Genomic DNA, 16,052 nt, shown 5'->3' with positions numbered 1-16,052 from the left:
TCCCTCTTTATCGTTTTCAACATGTTTTGGATTTCCCATCACTTTCTGTGGTGGAGTCTGTGGTCACCAGTATTGATAGGACACCAGTATTGGGTTCAGTCCAAAGCAGGGTCGAACTGACAACTCATGGGGCCCCCGGGGCAATAGGGGATCATGGGGCCCCTGTATCCTTGCCCAAACTCAAAAAAGCCTATGAAAAAGGTTCCAGGGGCATCTCATGGGGCCCCCTACTGACCCCGGGCCCTCGGGCAGTGCCCGAGTTTCCAAATGGTCAGTCCGCCCCTAGTCCAAAGTTAAGTCCTTTCCGAACCCAGAGATTTAGGAAGAGGTGTCATCAGCCTGTATAGCATTCCCATATAAGACTCTCCAGTTGAGGTTTATAGGTATATAATTGATTATGAATGGGGTTGGCAACCCAGATATAGCCACTACAGGGAGATCCTGTCTGTATACAAAGTATAAATTATGACAATTTACACAGCAGACTAGCTCCTTTACAGTAATAACTTGAAATGCATGTTCACAAGGAACACATTTCATTTAAGTGGCTGTACAGTTTTGTCTTTTCATTTAAAGGTTCACCACACTGACTGGTAGTAGGGTTCCTGCTCAGAACTATGGCTGATTAGGTTTTCCAGCATAGGAATTCTTACACTGTTACGCATCAGCTCCAATAAATCTTATCTAGCGAAAGTGAGGCTGGCAGTCCACACAATTACAGGTAGATGTATCATCTCTCAATACATTTATAAGAATCTACTGGTTCATAGCTGACCCTTGCAGTAGGACAACCTCCACAGTGCATGGGTTAGAGGCTCCTATGGCTATACAACTGCTTCACTAGGCCTTGTTTACACTGGCATTACACTCTGAAGAGTGATTCAATGCAGATTGAATTTGACAAATGGGGAGGAGGAATTATATTGCCTCCTCACCGCTTGTTTTAACCCCTTAAACACCACATCCATTGCACATGGTTGTGGTGTGCCCTCATTCAGTTGAATAGGTTGCAGGCAGGACTGCCCAACGAAAAAGAGAACAGAGGAAACTTTTGCTGTGTCATGATGCAAATGCAATGGTTAGAGGGTGGTAAAAACATGCCTCAACCACATGTTTGTAGGGCAGTTGGGTGACAATTTCTCCATGTTCCCCCTCCTCCTTGGGTGCCAAATGTGGGTCACATAGGGGCCTATCCCGGAGTGGATTTTTCTGAGCTATGCTAGGCACCTTGAATAGGGTCACTGCTGTACACATGGGATACCTTTGCTTGAACAGATGACTGAAGTCTAATAAACTCTGTTGATGCTAGTATACACCGCCATGGTTGCTTTTGCATTTAGGAGGGACACGCAGAGCCAATGCCCTCTCCACCTCTCCAGCGTATCTCTGCTACTTCACTCCCAGTAATGGAATGGGGTTTCGTCATGCACCTAGCACAGATTCCATGCATGCATTCACTTTACCCTTCCTCTTCTGTACCTGTGCACAGGCTGAGGACCTCTGCAGTGCTGATCTACTCCCATTACTTCCAAAACTAATATGAGAAATAAAAGCAAATTCAACTTTGTTATTTTCTCGTATTTTGTTTTTTTGTATTTTATTCAGAGCACGACTTATTTTGATTTTTCCATCCCCCAGATAATTCTGGCTTGTTATTACTCTGAGAGGATAATTGTATGCATTTCAGCTATAGAAGTGTTCATGGAGGGTACACTATTTATTTATTTTATTTATTTATTTATTCACTTATTTATTTATTATTTTCCTTTTATTTATTTGTTTATATTTGTTACTTATTTATTCATTTGTTTATGAGTGTACACATATTTTTGTTAAATATATACTTGTTGTTTGGTAAAGTATATACCATCTGTTATTGAAGGTAATGCACTATGTAGTTTTTTCATTTGTTTGAGGTACACACTTTATCTGGATTTATGTGGAGGTGCAAGTTGGACACGAAAGAGTAATTTTTGTGGACTTTATTTTGAATTACAAACATTGACTGGCACAAAAAAGTTTTTTTTAACTTAATTTAATTTAATTCACTTTCAGGGGTGAAAATGTGACTTTTTTTGGATTTTTGTGGGACTTTGTTGGATTTACACAGTTTTAAGCGTATTATAATTAACAATATTTTTTATTTATTTGTGGATACCGAATTTATATATTATCTCTGAGATGTGGCTGGAGATTACAGGCTCTGTATTTTTTGTGTCCCCATTCCCATGCAGGCTGTGTCTTGTGGGACAACATTGGTGTAATGGGGCAGACGAGAAGAACTTCCCCTTTTAGTTGAAATTCTGCTTTAAGAACTTCTCTTCAGCTTCTGCCCTGCAAACTATTCTCCAGCACACTTCCCAGTGCTGTGGTCCTCTGGGGAAGGAAAATGTTATTGCATATGTGCCCAGGCTCTCTCTGAAATTCTGGAAGATTTATCCCCACTTCACACATGTGCGTTTTGTGATGTGATTTTAGAGTCTGAATTCATATGTCAAACTGAATGTCTTCCTATTGAGGGTATTCAGATACATATGGTGAAGCCTCAGTGCGCTTCTGAAGAAGGTTCCTGTGCGACTTTTGAAGAGAGAGAGAGAGAGAGAGAGAGAGAGAGAGAGACATGTTTGCAACATCTTTTGCATCATGCTAAAATAAAAAGTGTTCCAGCATGCAATTTTGAAAAATATATTTATGGCACTTGCACACGTTTTTCAAGCAAACCATTTTTCATGAATCTATAGCAAAGTTTCTTACCTGTCCGTACCAACACTTCCTATTGAAGGCTGACAGTGCTAAGCCACTTTCTTACAATTAGTAAAAATGTCAGCCTGCTGTAAGCACTCCATTAGTTGGAAGTTGGGTTGCCTGTCATGTCTACCAGATAGGCAGGCCAAAGGCCAACTGAAGTAGATAACAAGTAAAAACTGACAACTCTACTGCTAATTGCAAGGCAGTGGTAGTGATCATAAAATACAGGTGATATGTGGGATATGTGTAGGTGGGGCTTAGAACGCCCTAGTGGGGACAATATGGAACTGCACTCTCTAATGCCTAAACTTAGGCTGGCCATACACTATACAATTTTCTATCCAATTTATGCCTAATTTCCTTTAGATTTACCTTAAGCTATGTAGTGCAAGGGCCTGCCAAATTGGATACAATTGAAAGTGTTGTTTAGGTTAGACCTCGTATTATATGGTTTTTGGTAAATCTAAAGCAAAATTCTCAAGTAAATTGAATAATATATGGCCAGCCTTAGGGAGGGAGCTGCAGTCATGTGAAATCAACATTAAGGCAGATCTCTCGAATTTGGAAGCAAGCAGCACTTGTACAGTTCATGCTCTGTAACCCGTGGCCAAGCTTGTTGCACTGTTGGCACTAAACACTTCTGAACACAGCTTCTTGTTAGAGAACACCACTTCCCACTCGTGCAGCATTGAAGGACTGATACAGCAGAGCCTGAACCGGTCTCCACTAACACTCCCAGTGACATGCCCAACTGTTGCTACTGGATACCGGAAATGCACTTTGCTGTAACTACATGCTTGCTCTCCTCCTGAGGCCTCGCTACTTCCATGGATGTCCTCCCAGAACGCACCACCTGCGCGTCCCCAGCGGAGAGCACCCAGCGCTGTCAGTTATCTCTGTGTCCTACGGACACAGGTGATCACGTATCACAGCGGCCTTTTACAACGTGAACAGCTTTGTCCAATGACACAGCAGATCACAATGTAAATACAGTTGCCGATTATCGGCTGCACTTTCCTCACGCTGTCACAGCGTGAGGAAAGTACCAATAACTGCCAAATGTGACAGGGGAGATCTGCACTAATAATCAGGGCACTGATTATCAGTGCCATGATTATCAGTGCCACCCAGCAGTGCCCAGCAATGCCACCCAGCAGTGCCCAGCAATGCCTCCCAGCAGTTTCCAGCAGTGTTACCCATCAGTGCCACCCATCAGTGTCCAGTAGTGTTGCCCATCAGTGTCACCCATCAGTGCTGCCCAGCAGTGCTGCCCGTCAGTACCCAGCAGTGCTGCCTGTCAGTGCCCAGCAGTGCCGCCTGTCAGTGCCCAGCAGAGTTGCCCATCATTGATGTCTGTCAGTGCCTCCAGTCATTGCTATCAGTCAGTGCCGCTCATCAGTGCTGCCTATCAGTGCCCATCATTGCTGCATATCAGTGCATCATCAGTGCCTCATCATCAATGCCCACCAGTGCCGCCTCATCAGTGCTGCCTGATCAGTGCCCATCAGTGATACCTATCAGTGCCCATCAGTGCAGCCTCATCAATGCACATCAGTGAAGGAGAAAAATTACATATTTGCAACAAAGAAACCCTTTTTTTTTTTCAAATGTTTTGCTCTTTTTTAATTTACAGTGCAAAAAATAACAACCCCAGTGGCAATTAAATACCACCAAAAGAAAGCTCTATATGTGTGAAAAAAATGATAAAAAGTTCATATGGATATAATGTTGCATGACTGCGCAATTGTCATTCAAATTGCAACAGCACTAAAAGCTGAAAATTGGCCTGGGAAGGAAGGGGGTAAAAGTGCTTGGTAGGCAAGTGGTTTAGAGACTTGAGACCAGGCAGATTAAAAGAACAGCAAAGGATCTTTACTAAAGTAGTTCAGGGTCATACAGGGACAGTTCTTTCAAGACAACTTTGCATACTTTCTTGTACAAAGTTCTCTAAAAGGCCCATGAGGTAGTCATACATGATTTAGCAGCAAAGTCCATAAAACACTCCTTCGCAAAACAGTCCAGTTTGTTGGTAATCCACAGGGGATTACATCCCTGATTGGCAGTAATCCATAATGGGCAATAAGTCCATAATAGGTATCTATGTGTCCATATGGGTCCCCAAATGGGGGTACAGACAGACAGAGTAACAGCCTACATTTTGGCAGTATTTCCAGCAGAACTCTCTTGGGGCACTGAGGAACCCCTATTTATATGGTATGACCTACAAGGGCAGCTGAGGAAGAGTGGGGAAAACCTAACCAACAGTTTTAACCCCTTCCTCTCAGATCCACCAACCCAGCAGGTCAACCTAAGGACACAGTGTACACATTTACACTGTAAGAATTTAGTAGAACAAATAACACAGTTGACCCAGATAACTTTAGAGCATGAGACAGCACAGCAAAAACATTTTAAGCCTTTGGAACCACCTGCTTATGTATGCAAGTGAGTTGACATTACTACATCAATACCACAGGACAAAAGCATGGGACTGTTCTGTAGGTGCTTCTGTTGTGGGACAGTTCAATGATTATCAATTGTTGTGCAATCCATTAATGCAGAGTACACACTACTGGGTTTAAAAGTTATGTAAAGTAATTTTTTTAGAATATGGAATAGTTGTGAACCCAGAACCAGAGACAATTTGCACCAGGACAAATAGAGAGAGAATCTCCCCAGATGGGAGACTACAGAAAATCCTTGATAGGGGTTTGAACCTCTAACCAACCCCTATCCAAAGCTAAAAAGTAAAGATGGTTCAACTTTACTTAAAGGTTAACTTTCACTTTATACCCCTGAATGGAAAAAGCAGATTTTGGGTTTTTGAGCAGAAATTAAACTCAATAATGCGTAGGGATGAATTATCTCTAAAGTGACAAGTACATGCAGTTTAAAGATGATGCAAACTCAGTACTTTTGATAATATTTACATATCCTTCCATAGATAAAGCAAGAAAATCCATAGCACTGCTACTAGTTAAGAATAATGGATGGGGTTTTAAGAAGAATGGACATTGTTTATTTATCCATAGACTTCCTATGTAAAGTCAATCTCCATATAAAAACCCCTATTCCCACCTCCCCTTCAGTTTTTTGTGTCCACCCTCGTGATGTCATTCTAGAATGCTTTGGGGCCATCTGAGGACTATATGGGGAGTTCTATGAGGTCCAGTGCTGGAAAATTTTTGTAGCCAATGAACAGCAGACACATCACCAGGAAGAGAAGTGGGCAATGCTGACTGGACTGTCTTACACCAAAAGGCAGAAGAAAGAAGTTTTTATACCTGGGCTGTCACATGTCCAGAGTTGTAAATAAATAATTGGTGCTTTTAGGTGGATTTTTAAAAAAATAGAAATTAATTACAGAAGACTGGCATTGAGATGGTTATGAGGTCCATCACCTTAGGACACTAGCAAAAAATATAGGATTCACGGAGTGGGGTCAAGTTATAGAGGGGATGCCCAAGGGGCATGTCCTCAAAAGCTTACTAGTGTCCACCTTAAGTTACGAGTCTATAACCCAGGGCCTATGAATACTCAGCCTGTGTTCTGTACTGTATGAGTAAGATATAGAAATTATACATTTGGTACTGAAGGGTGGAGTTGAAGATGGTTATATTTTAATAAGTAGGGCCAAATCTATTTTGGCTGTGCTTCTCCTATGGGCCACATGAGTGCACTTCATTTTGCACTCCTGTAACCCGTTTTAAGTCGACAGCAAGCTAAAGCTCGCTGTGGGCTGACGCCACTTAGCCAGTCCAGGTTATGGACAGATCCTGACTTTGAAGTCGGGGTCCACCCTGATGCCTGGACCGGCAGCTGGGTCAGCCTTGCAATGAACTTCTGAGAGCCTAAGTCAGATTCTCTAAAGCTCAGGGTTCCAGTGAGCCCTGGAGGGGCAAAGCACAGAGCTGGCAACTGACAGCCACCACCCTCTGCTCACTGAAGGCTAAGAACTGAGTGATCAGCCAACTGTTATTGCTCAGTTTTCAACCTTAGAGGTGGCGGGGGACAGATGCAGTACTGGAGCTATGCTGTATTCACCTACTGTAAGTGAGTATGAATGGTTTGTTTTTTTTTTCATTTCCAAACTTCTCTTTTAACCCAGACGACAGGCAGTATATGCATATTGAAGCATAGACACATTCCCTGCTGGAAAATTTGTAAAATGTGTATCATTTGACACTGCTTGCATAAGCATTTGACCAATGTAGAAAATAAAAAGCTATCAATGGTATCTTGTTGATATACACTATATTGCAAAAAGTATTGGGACACCCCTCAAAATCATTGGATTCAGGTGTTCCAATCACCTCCATGGCCAGAGGTATATAAAATCAAGCACCTAGGCATGCAGACTACTTCTACAAACATTTGTGAAAGAATGGGGCACTCTTAGGAGGTCAGTGAATTCAAGCGTGGTACCGTGATAGGTTGCCACCTGTGCAATAAGTCCTTCCATGAAATTTCCTTGCTAATAAATATTCCACAGTCAACTGTTAGTGGTATTATAACAAAGTGGAAGCAACTGGGAACAACAGCAACTCAGCCACAAAGTGGTAGGCCACGTAAAACGACAGAGCGGGGTCAGCGCATGCTCAAGCAGACAGTGAGCAGAGTCAATAGCTAAAGACCTCCAAACTTTGTGTGGCCTTCAGATTAGCACAACAACAGTGCATAGAGAGCTTCATGGAATGGGTTTCCATGGTCAAGCAGCTCCATCCAAGCCTTACATCACCAAGTGCAATTCAAAGCGTCGGATGCAGTGGTGTAAAGCACGCCACCACTGGACTATAGAGCAATGGAGACAAGTTCTCTGGAATGACAAATCAGACTTCTCTGTCTGGCAATCCGATGGACATGTCTGGGTTTGGCAGCTGCCAGGAGAGCAATACTTGCCTGACTGCATTGTGCCAAGTGTAAAATTTGGTGGAGGGGGGATTATGGTGTGGGGTTGTTTTTCCAGAGGTTGAGCTTGGACCCTTAGTTCCAGTAAAGGGTACTCTTAAGGCATCAGCATACCAAGACATTTTGGACAATTTCATGCTCCCAACATTGTGGGAACAGTTTGGGGATGGCCCCTTCCTGCTTCAACATGACTGAGCACCAGTGCACAAAGCAAGGTCCATAAAGACATGGATGAGCGAGTCTGGCATGGAGGAGCTTGACTGGCCTGCACAGAGTCCTGAGCTCAACCCGATAGAACACCTTTGGGATGAATTAGAGCAGAGACTGCGAGCCAGGCCTTCTTGGCTGACATCAGTGCCTGACCTCACAAATATGATTCTGTAAAAATGGTCAAACATTCCCATAGACACTCTCCTAAAAGTTGTGGACAGCCTTCCCAGAAGAGTTGAAGCTGTTATAGCTGCAAAAGGTGGACCAACGCAATACTGAACCCTATGGACTAAGACTGGGATGTCATTAAAGTTCATGTACTTGTAAAGGCAGGCTTCCCAATACTTTTGGCAATATAGTGTATATTTTCTTACAATCTTTTGACATGTGGTGTTATTAAATGGCATGTTTCCACTTAGGAATAAATTGATGAATTAGTTAAGGCTTAACACTGCAATTTTTCATAGGACTTTTTTTTTGTATTATTTGATCCATTAATCATAGTTTCAAAAAATTAGCCACAACTAATGTATGGTAATTGAGATAATTGCTTAATACTATGTGTATGGCAATTATTAAGGATCCATAATTTGTCAAGTATACAATGTCCTGTACTTTCTTACTGCATTAAACCTCATTTCTTCCACTAGGATTGACATTTGTGTACTTTTCTACAAACAAAAAGAAATCTAACATAAATCAGATCTTCAGAAATACTCTTCTGTCAGACAAAATTGTATGCCATGCACAAAATATAGTAGATTCGTAGTTAAGTTTTAGCTACTGTGAGCTTTCAGAAAGTAATCCAAACATTTTTTTTCACTTATAAAGTTTAAAGTTTACAGTATGTCCAGACAAAAAAACATTCAGTAGTTCTCTGCAATACATTATTTTCTCTCTTCAAAAATCCAGAAAAATAATTGTTGATTTGCTAAAGATCCAGTGAGCTTCTAATTTTCTGTTTCACCTGACAACACAGTGCCTCTCATGCAGAAATCCAAATAAACGTTGTCAGCCTTTGCTGAGTTCTTCCTTGGTGAACTACAGAACAAATTTCCTCTTCTCCATAACATAGTTTGAACTTAGAAAACAATATACATCACATACTGTAGGAATCATGCAAGCATCAAAAGATCTTTCTCGTACTAAAATGGCATTGGAACAATCCTGGTTCCCAGGATTGTTCCCAGGACATTTCCATAGCTAAGAAATGCAGTTTGGTTGGCCCGATCCTCCACCACACTCATTTGACCAAGGGGTTGCTGTATAAGATACATGCCAAAAGATATACAATTGTCTCCTGATTTTACTGTCTGTCAGGCATCAATCTTCAGGACCTGAGCTGTGACATTGGTTCAAATTTATTTTGTAAAGTATGCCAATGCCTTTTTATCTAAAATGTTTTTATTTATTGTATGCAAAAGATGATCAATGTATGACACCCTTTATATGTTTTTATCTTATAAATAAATGATGAGCTTTTAATGTTAGCTTAATCAGAGTCTGTGATCCTTGCTTAAGTAGGTTTTTCCATTCATATACTCACCAGTTTTCTTTTAGTTGTTTCCTAAAATTTATTAGGGATGAGGATACCCATGTAAACTAATATAATTTAATGTAGAAATGGCCTAAACCAAACATTCTGATCAAATTACATTGTAATTTTTAGTAAATAAATACATCTATCTTTCCATAAATAAAAACCAGTGCTCTCTGCCCATCTAGCCTAGGCTAAGGTCACATATTTACTGGTTACCAGATGCATTATGGATGTTCTTTTGTTTTTGGTAGGATCAAATCTGGGCTTGTTAGACCCAGTATGTTAGACTTGTGATGAGATAAGAGGATCTACTATGCACTGAAATTATGTTTTAAAATGTTAGCAAAGTGATATTATTTACATTAAAGTGCCCTGGATCACACCTCCCTCATCCTCCTCAGCACAAGTAAAGCCCAATGTGTAAACTGATCAGAAAATAATAATCATTACCAATGTAGAACCCCATCTTTCTTTACATCCTAAATTGCACCATACAGGCGCAATTGTCTTACACTATTATTTACTAGGGGAGACAAAAATAAATGCATGGTAGGCCAAAGCTGTCAACAGTAAGGGAATTATGTAATTGGGTGTTAGGTCGCCTTTAGAAATGTAATGGATGTAGTCATGCCCATATAAAAGCCAGGATGGGAGGAGTTTTAGTCAGATAGGATCACCTCTGCGTATGAAGTCAGTTCCTGCACAGGCCATGGACAGGTCAGAAGGCCTTGGGTGAAGTCCAATGCCCAGAAAAGCCAGTTGTAGTCATCCTGTCTCATGAAATGTGGTCTAATTGGACTGGGAGTAGGATGCAAAAGACCTTTTAGGCCAGGCCAGTGTTCTCTGGTGTGTAAACTAATACCCCTTGGACTTTTATTGACACCTGGGTGAAGTGTACTTATTCTAGAGGTGCAGCTGCAGCAGTTCTGTCTCTGTAACAACATGAAGGGAGTTGTGAATGGATGCACAATGCCTATTGGGCAAGTCAGGGCCCTCATAGTGAATACTGAAGACCCTGTGGAGTGATAGAGCAACATCAGAGAGATGGATCCTAATACTGTGGTGCTCCCAAAGAGAGAAGGGATATTAAAGAAAAATGTCTTGACAGTGAGGTGCAATGTAAGGCTTTCACAATTGACTGCTATGGACCATCCACTATACATGATTGGCGAAGTATTCCAAGCGCCACTGCACAGTATGTCTGTGATGTGTCACTGCCATCTTTGAAGAGTAACAGCAAAGTGCAGAAACTGTAACTTTGTGCGGACATTGCTTTCTTTTGAATATAAAGGCTGATGGCTGGGGATGTCCTACAAAGGCCTAAGGCAGTGCTTCTCAATTATTTTCTGTCATGCCCCCCTAGGAAGAAGAAAACATTTTGCGCCCCCCGCGCGACTGTAAATAGTATCATTTGTCTATAAAATTGTTATAAGTACACCTCTGCATAACACTGTATCCTTATTAACGTATAAGAGAATAAAAAAAGAAAGAAATGTGGATCAATTTACAACAAAGAACAGCTTTATTAACTGTAGCAGAAAAGATTTAAAGTGCATTAGAAATTCAAAAAAAATTAAATCCTTAATTAAACTATAAACATTTTTTGATTGGACATGTCAAACCATATGATACTGAAAAAATACATAAAATCAATAAATAATAATGAATTCAAACCGATCACCAACATTTACTTAGGAGCACAATATTAAAAAAAACTTTAACCTGCAAAACAAAAATATATAAAATAATTTGAGCTGATTTTTTAATCAGAGATGATGTCTGGATTAATGGCTACAATGAGCACGTTTTGCAATGCATAGCTTTTCGAAGTGGGGTTCGAAGCAGGACACAGCAACTCTCAGCTCCTTCTCAATGTGTAGCCGAGACCTGTATTTGCTTTTCAGAGCAACAACAGCAGAGAAGCCAGTCTCACACAAGTAAGAAGTTGCAAATGGAAGAAGAATGTGCACAGCTCTTTGTCCTAAGAGTGGATATTGCTTCTCCACACTCAGCCAGAATCCACTCAGTGTCTGGGATGTGAAACTTAGTCTCAATATGGTGTCAGATGTGATTTCTATGAACTGCTCCTCCTCTGCAAGGCTGAAACCAGTAGGAACTGGTGCATTAAAAGTATCTCTCACCCAGTCATACTGGGAACTGTTTTCAGGGAAGTACTTTGTAAAGAATCCTATCAGTGATGAAATATGCTGCTTAAAATATGGAATCACTGAGGTGGCATCATAGTCAGTAGTGTCAACAAATTCCTGCAAGTGCTCAAATGACACGGTACTTCCTTCATCAAGTCGCCTGCCCCACATTGCAAGCTTTCGAGTGAAAGAGTTGATCTTGTCTGTGGCCTGAGGGAGGTGTTGATTTTTCCCTTGAAGCTGTAGATTTAGTTCATTGAGCTTTCCAAATATGTCACTCAGGTAAGCAAGTTTCATCAGAAAGTTCTCATCACTAAACTTTCTTGCAACGTCATACTTGTGCTCCTGCTCCAAAAACATTCTTATCTCCTCTCTGAGCTCAAAAACTCGGGACAACACTTTTCCTCATGACAGCCACCTTGCTTCACTGTGAAACAGCACAGCTTGATGTTCAGCTCCCATCTCCTCACAGATAGCAGAGAAAACTCTTGTTTTTAGTGGTCTGGTCTTTATTAAATTGACTACTCCTATAATGTCAGTCATAACCTCATTTAGTTCAGAGGAAAGGTGCCTTGATGCCAGTGCTTCTCTATGTAAAATACAGTGTGTCCACTCAGCATTAGGTGAGGCCTTCTTGATGAGTGTCTGAAGTCCTTTTCTCATCCCTGCCATGGTCTGTGCACCATCACTGCAAACACCCATGCAATTCTCCCACTTTAGCCCATTCTCAGTCAGGAAGCAGTCTAGCATTTTGAATAGCTCTTCAGCTGTGGCTCTGTCTCTGACATATTTACAAAAAAGTAGATCCTCATACAGGGAATTTGCCATTTCAAAACGTACATAAGCGATAAACAAACAGTCTTTCTTGCTGTCAATTGCTTCATCAAATTGTAAGGCAAAACGTTTATCCTTGAGTTTATCTACCAGCTGTTCTTTAAGATCGTCAGCAATGTCATTTATACATCTAGCAACGGTGTCATTTGACAGAGGGATAGTTTTTATTTTTGCAGCACTTGCGTCATCCAGCATGACAGAGACCATGTCTAATGCTGCAGGCAGTATCAGCTCTTCTGCTATGGTGTGGGGTTTTTTGCACTGAGCAATTTGGTACGCCACCTTATATGATGCCAACAATGCTTGCTGGTTTACTGAAGTAGCAGTCAGAAAGCGGGATGATTGTTTGCAATATTCGACACGTTTTCGCTGAAAAAACTCAAGCGGCTTATTAGCGTGATTGGGGTGTAATGTCTTTAAGTGACGCCTTAATTTATTTGGCTTCATGCTGTCCGCTGCCAACATTTTTAGACATAGTAAGCACACCGGTCTTTCCTCGTCTCCCACCGTAGTCACAGTGAAGCCAAGCGCTACATATGCCTCGTCATATTTCCTCGTCTTAGCCTTCAGAAGACTTTCTTTTATCTCCTTCTCTCCTTCTCTCTCCGCCTGTCTTCTCATCCCTGTTAAAAATGTTTTCATGATGTCACTTCGTGTCTACACTTCATACTCATACTCTGTAATGTATGCAAAGCGCGCATGCTCAGTGCAAACAAAACACCTACACCACCGAGCGAATGCTCCCTGCGCACACTCTGCTAATGAGAGCGCCACTGCCCCTTAATGTAGTAGAGTCGATTGCACTTTATTCTAGAACAGTAAAAAAATCAAAATAGAAAAGTATGTTCCCCGAGGTCAAACGCGCCCCCCTTGACGGAGCCCCACTATTTGAGAAGCACTGGCCTAAGGCAAGGAGTTGGTAACAATATGGCAAAAGCTAAGAACTATCAGCAGTGGGTTGTAGTCCTATCCAAGAAGAAGAGGGACAGAAGCTTGAGTGTTTTGGTGCCAACAGCTGGCCAAAAAGAAGCCCCCTTACAAGCATTAGAAATCTCTAACAGAAAATTTGTTTACAGGAGCAGTAAGTAGAGGAATTACTTCATCAGCGTGCAGTAGCTCCTTACCTGTCCAAACAGCAGGTCTAGGGCAGGAAGATGACCAAGCTGTACTGCCTAAAAGCAGTTGAGATAAAGCCAGGTCACCAGCCTGGTTGTCCTGTTTGTAAGGGATATGTAAATTTCAGGACTGGTTGAACAGAAATAAAAATTCTTTGACAGGTTAAAGATCAAACAGGTAAGACTACAGTAAAAATTCATACATAATTAGATTTCTTTACTTGGAGAAACTTTGGCATTTCCTGATATACAATATTGTCATAGGAGGCCATCACCCTGTGAGTTTATGCTGGTGCATTCGCTGTCTATATCCTTCACTTTTCAGAGCTATGCAACATCATTTCTGCTTGCAGATCCCTCAATCTTTTTAGCGAACAATAAAATAGCTGGAACCCGGTCTAATATCACAGAGGAACACACAAAACACTATTGACCTGCTGCTATACACCAGCCTAACAAGCTGAAACACTGTAAGCAATGATCATAAATTATAATATTGTGCATTACTGTGGGGAACAGAGTCTACACGGATCCGTATAAATAACAAGGCATGTAAATGCATTGTCTTATAATTGCTTTAGCTAAATAAAGTTAATAAAATTAATTACACATGGTCATCCATTCCTCGGTGAAATGAAATTAGTTAATTTGATAAAATTAATTATTGAACCCTTTCCAAGCCTTCCAGTTACTGCAATAAATTAAGTTCTGTGTTTCTCCTGGGTAATGTTCCAGGTTTAACCCACTCAGAGAAATATCAAAGTGGGCCCTGTATAGGAAAATTACATTTTACATAACTTACATTGTCCATTCAGCGAAGTATGGGTATAAAGCATTAAAGTACTTACTGTCACCACTTGTTTTGGTAACAGATGTCAAATTTTGCATTTGCCAATCTAAACAGGGGTTATAACTAGAGATGAGCGAATTATTCAAAAATTCGGTTCGGCTGATTCGCCGAATTCGCGGAATAAATTCGCTTCGAGCCGAATATATTCGCTGCGAATTTAACTTATAAAAAGGGTGTTTCTAGGCTTCAGAGAGCCTTTATATTAGTGCAGAACACTGTACCTTTAATTTAAATGCCCTTGGAGTCTGCTGGGGAAGAGAAATAATACTGTCAGTCAGTATGACATGCAGATGAGTGCCGTCGATCTTAGAATCACCGCACACTTCACTCATTTGGGCAGTCACGGGGCCAAAACCAGAGTGTGGAGCCACAGTGTGGCGGTGGAGGCAGCAGCAATGGGAGGCCATACAGCACCCTATGACAAAATGGAACCCACCAGCAGTGTGAGGAGACCTGAAAGTGGCACATGGCAGAGTGTGGCGATGGAGACAGCAGCAATGGGAGGCCGTACAGGGACCCATGACACACTCTGGACCTGGCAGCAGCATGAGGAGGCGGTACAGAGGCCCATGACAGATTACGGGCCTGGCAGCAGCATGAGGAGTCGGTACGGGGGCCCATGGCAGATTACGGGCCTGGCAGCAGCAATGGGAGGCCATACAGCACCCTATGACAAAATGGAACCCACCAGCAGTGTGAGGAGACCTGAAAGTGGCACATGGCAGAGTGTGGCGATGGAGACAGCAGCAATGGGAGGCCGTACAGGGACCCATGACACACTCTGGACCTGGCAGCAGCATGAGGAGGCGGTACAGGGGCCCATGACAGATTACGGGCCTGGCAGCAGCATGAGGAGTCGGTACGGGGGCCCATGGCAGATTACGGGCCTGGCAGCAGCATGAGGAGGCGGTACAGGGGCCCATGGCAGAGTGGTGGAGCGTAAGCAGCTAAAATTGAAGGCCATACAGAGGCCTATGTTAAAAAGTACCCCCAGCAGGAGCGTGGGGAGACGACTATCAAGAGTCCAATGGCAGAGTGGCGGAGCAGAAGCAGCTTCAATTGAAGGCCATACACAGGCCTAGGTTAAAAAGCGGAAGCCGTCAGCAACGTGAGCAGACGACAGAGACACATGGCGCAGGGTGGCGGTGGATGCAGCAGTATTTGGAAGCCAAACACAGGCCTCGGTTAAAAAGCGGAAGCCGTCAGCAGCGTGAGCAGACGACAGAGGCACATGGCGCAGGGTGGCGGTGGAGGCAGCAGCAATGGAAGGCCATACAGCACCCTATCACAAAATGGAACCCACCAACAGTGTAAGGAGACCTGAAAGTGGCACATGGCGCAGGGTGGCGGTGGAGGCAGCAGTATTCGGAAGACATACACAGGACTAGTTTAAAAAGCGGAAGCCGTCAGCAGCGTGAGCAGACGACAGAGGCACATGGCGCAGGGTGGCGGTGGAGGCAGCAGTATTCGGAAGCCATACACAGGCCTAGGTTAAAAAGCGGAAGCCGTCAGCAGCGTGAGCAGACGACAGAGACACATGGCGCAGGGTGGCGGTGGATGCAGCAGTATTCGGAAGCCAAACACAGGCCTCGGTTAAAAAGCGGAAGCCGTCAGCAGCGTGAGCAGACGACAGAGGCACATGGCGCAGGGTGGCGGTGGAGGCAGCAGCAATGGAAGGCCATACAGCACCCTATCACAAA

At 42.6% G+C, this 16,052-nt stretch overlaps 2 protein-coding genes across 2 annotated transcripts; both read right to left on the bottom strand.

Annotated features, from left to right (window-relative positions):
• Positions 1 to 11,190: 11,190 nt before the first annotated feature.
• On the bottom strand, positions 11,191 to 11,913 carry LOC149451561 (zinc finger BED domain-containing protein 5-like). Its single transcript, XM_089690549.1, has one exon. The coding sequence runs from the start codon at positions 11,911 to 11,913 to the stop codon at positions 11,191 to 11,193; it is 723 nt and encodes a 240-aa protein (XP_089546675.1).
• Positions 11,914 to 11,958: 45 nt separating this feature from the next.
• LOC149451560 (zinc finger BED domain-containing protein 5-like) lies at positions 11,959 to 13,008 on the bottom strand. The gene has a single exon (XM_089690548.1). The coding sequence runs from the start codon at positions 13,006 to 13,008 to the stop codon at positions 11,959 to 11,961; it is 1,050 nt and encodes a 349-aa protein (XP_089546674.1).
• Between the last annotated feature and the right edge of the window lie 3,044 nt (positions 13,009 to 16,052).

The sequence above is a fragment of the Staurois parvus genome, unplaced genomic scaffold (assembly GCF_062004578.1).
Source record: "Staurois parvus isolate SC_StPar_1 unplaced genomic scaffold, SC_StPar_1.0 ptg000531l, whole genome shotgun sequence".
NCBI classification, from domain to species: domain Eukaryota; kingdom Metazoa; phylum Chordata; class Amphibia; order Anura; family Ranidae; genus Staurois; species Staurois parvus.
This window is presented reverse-complemented; position numbering and strand designations above follow the sequence as displayed.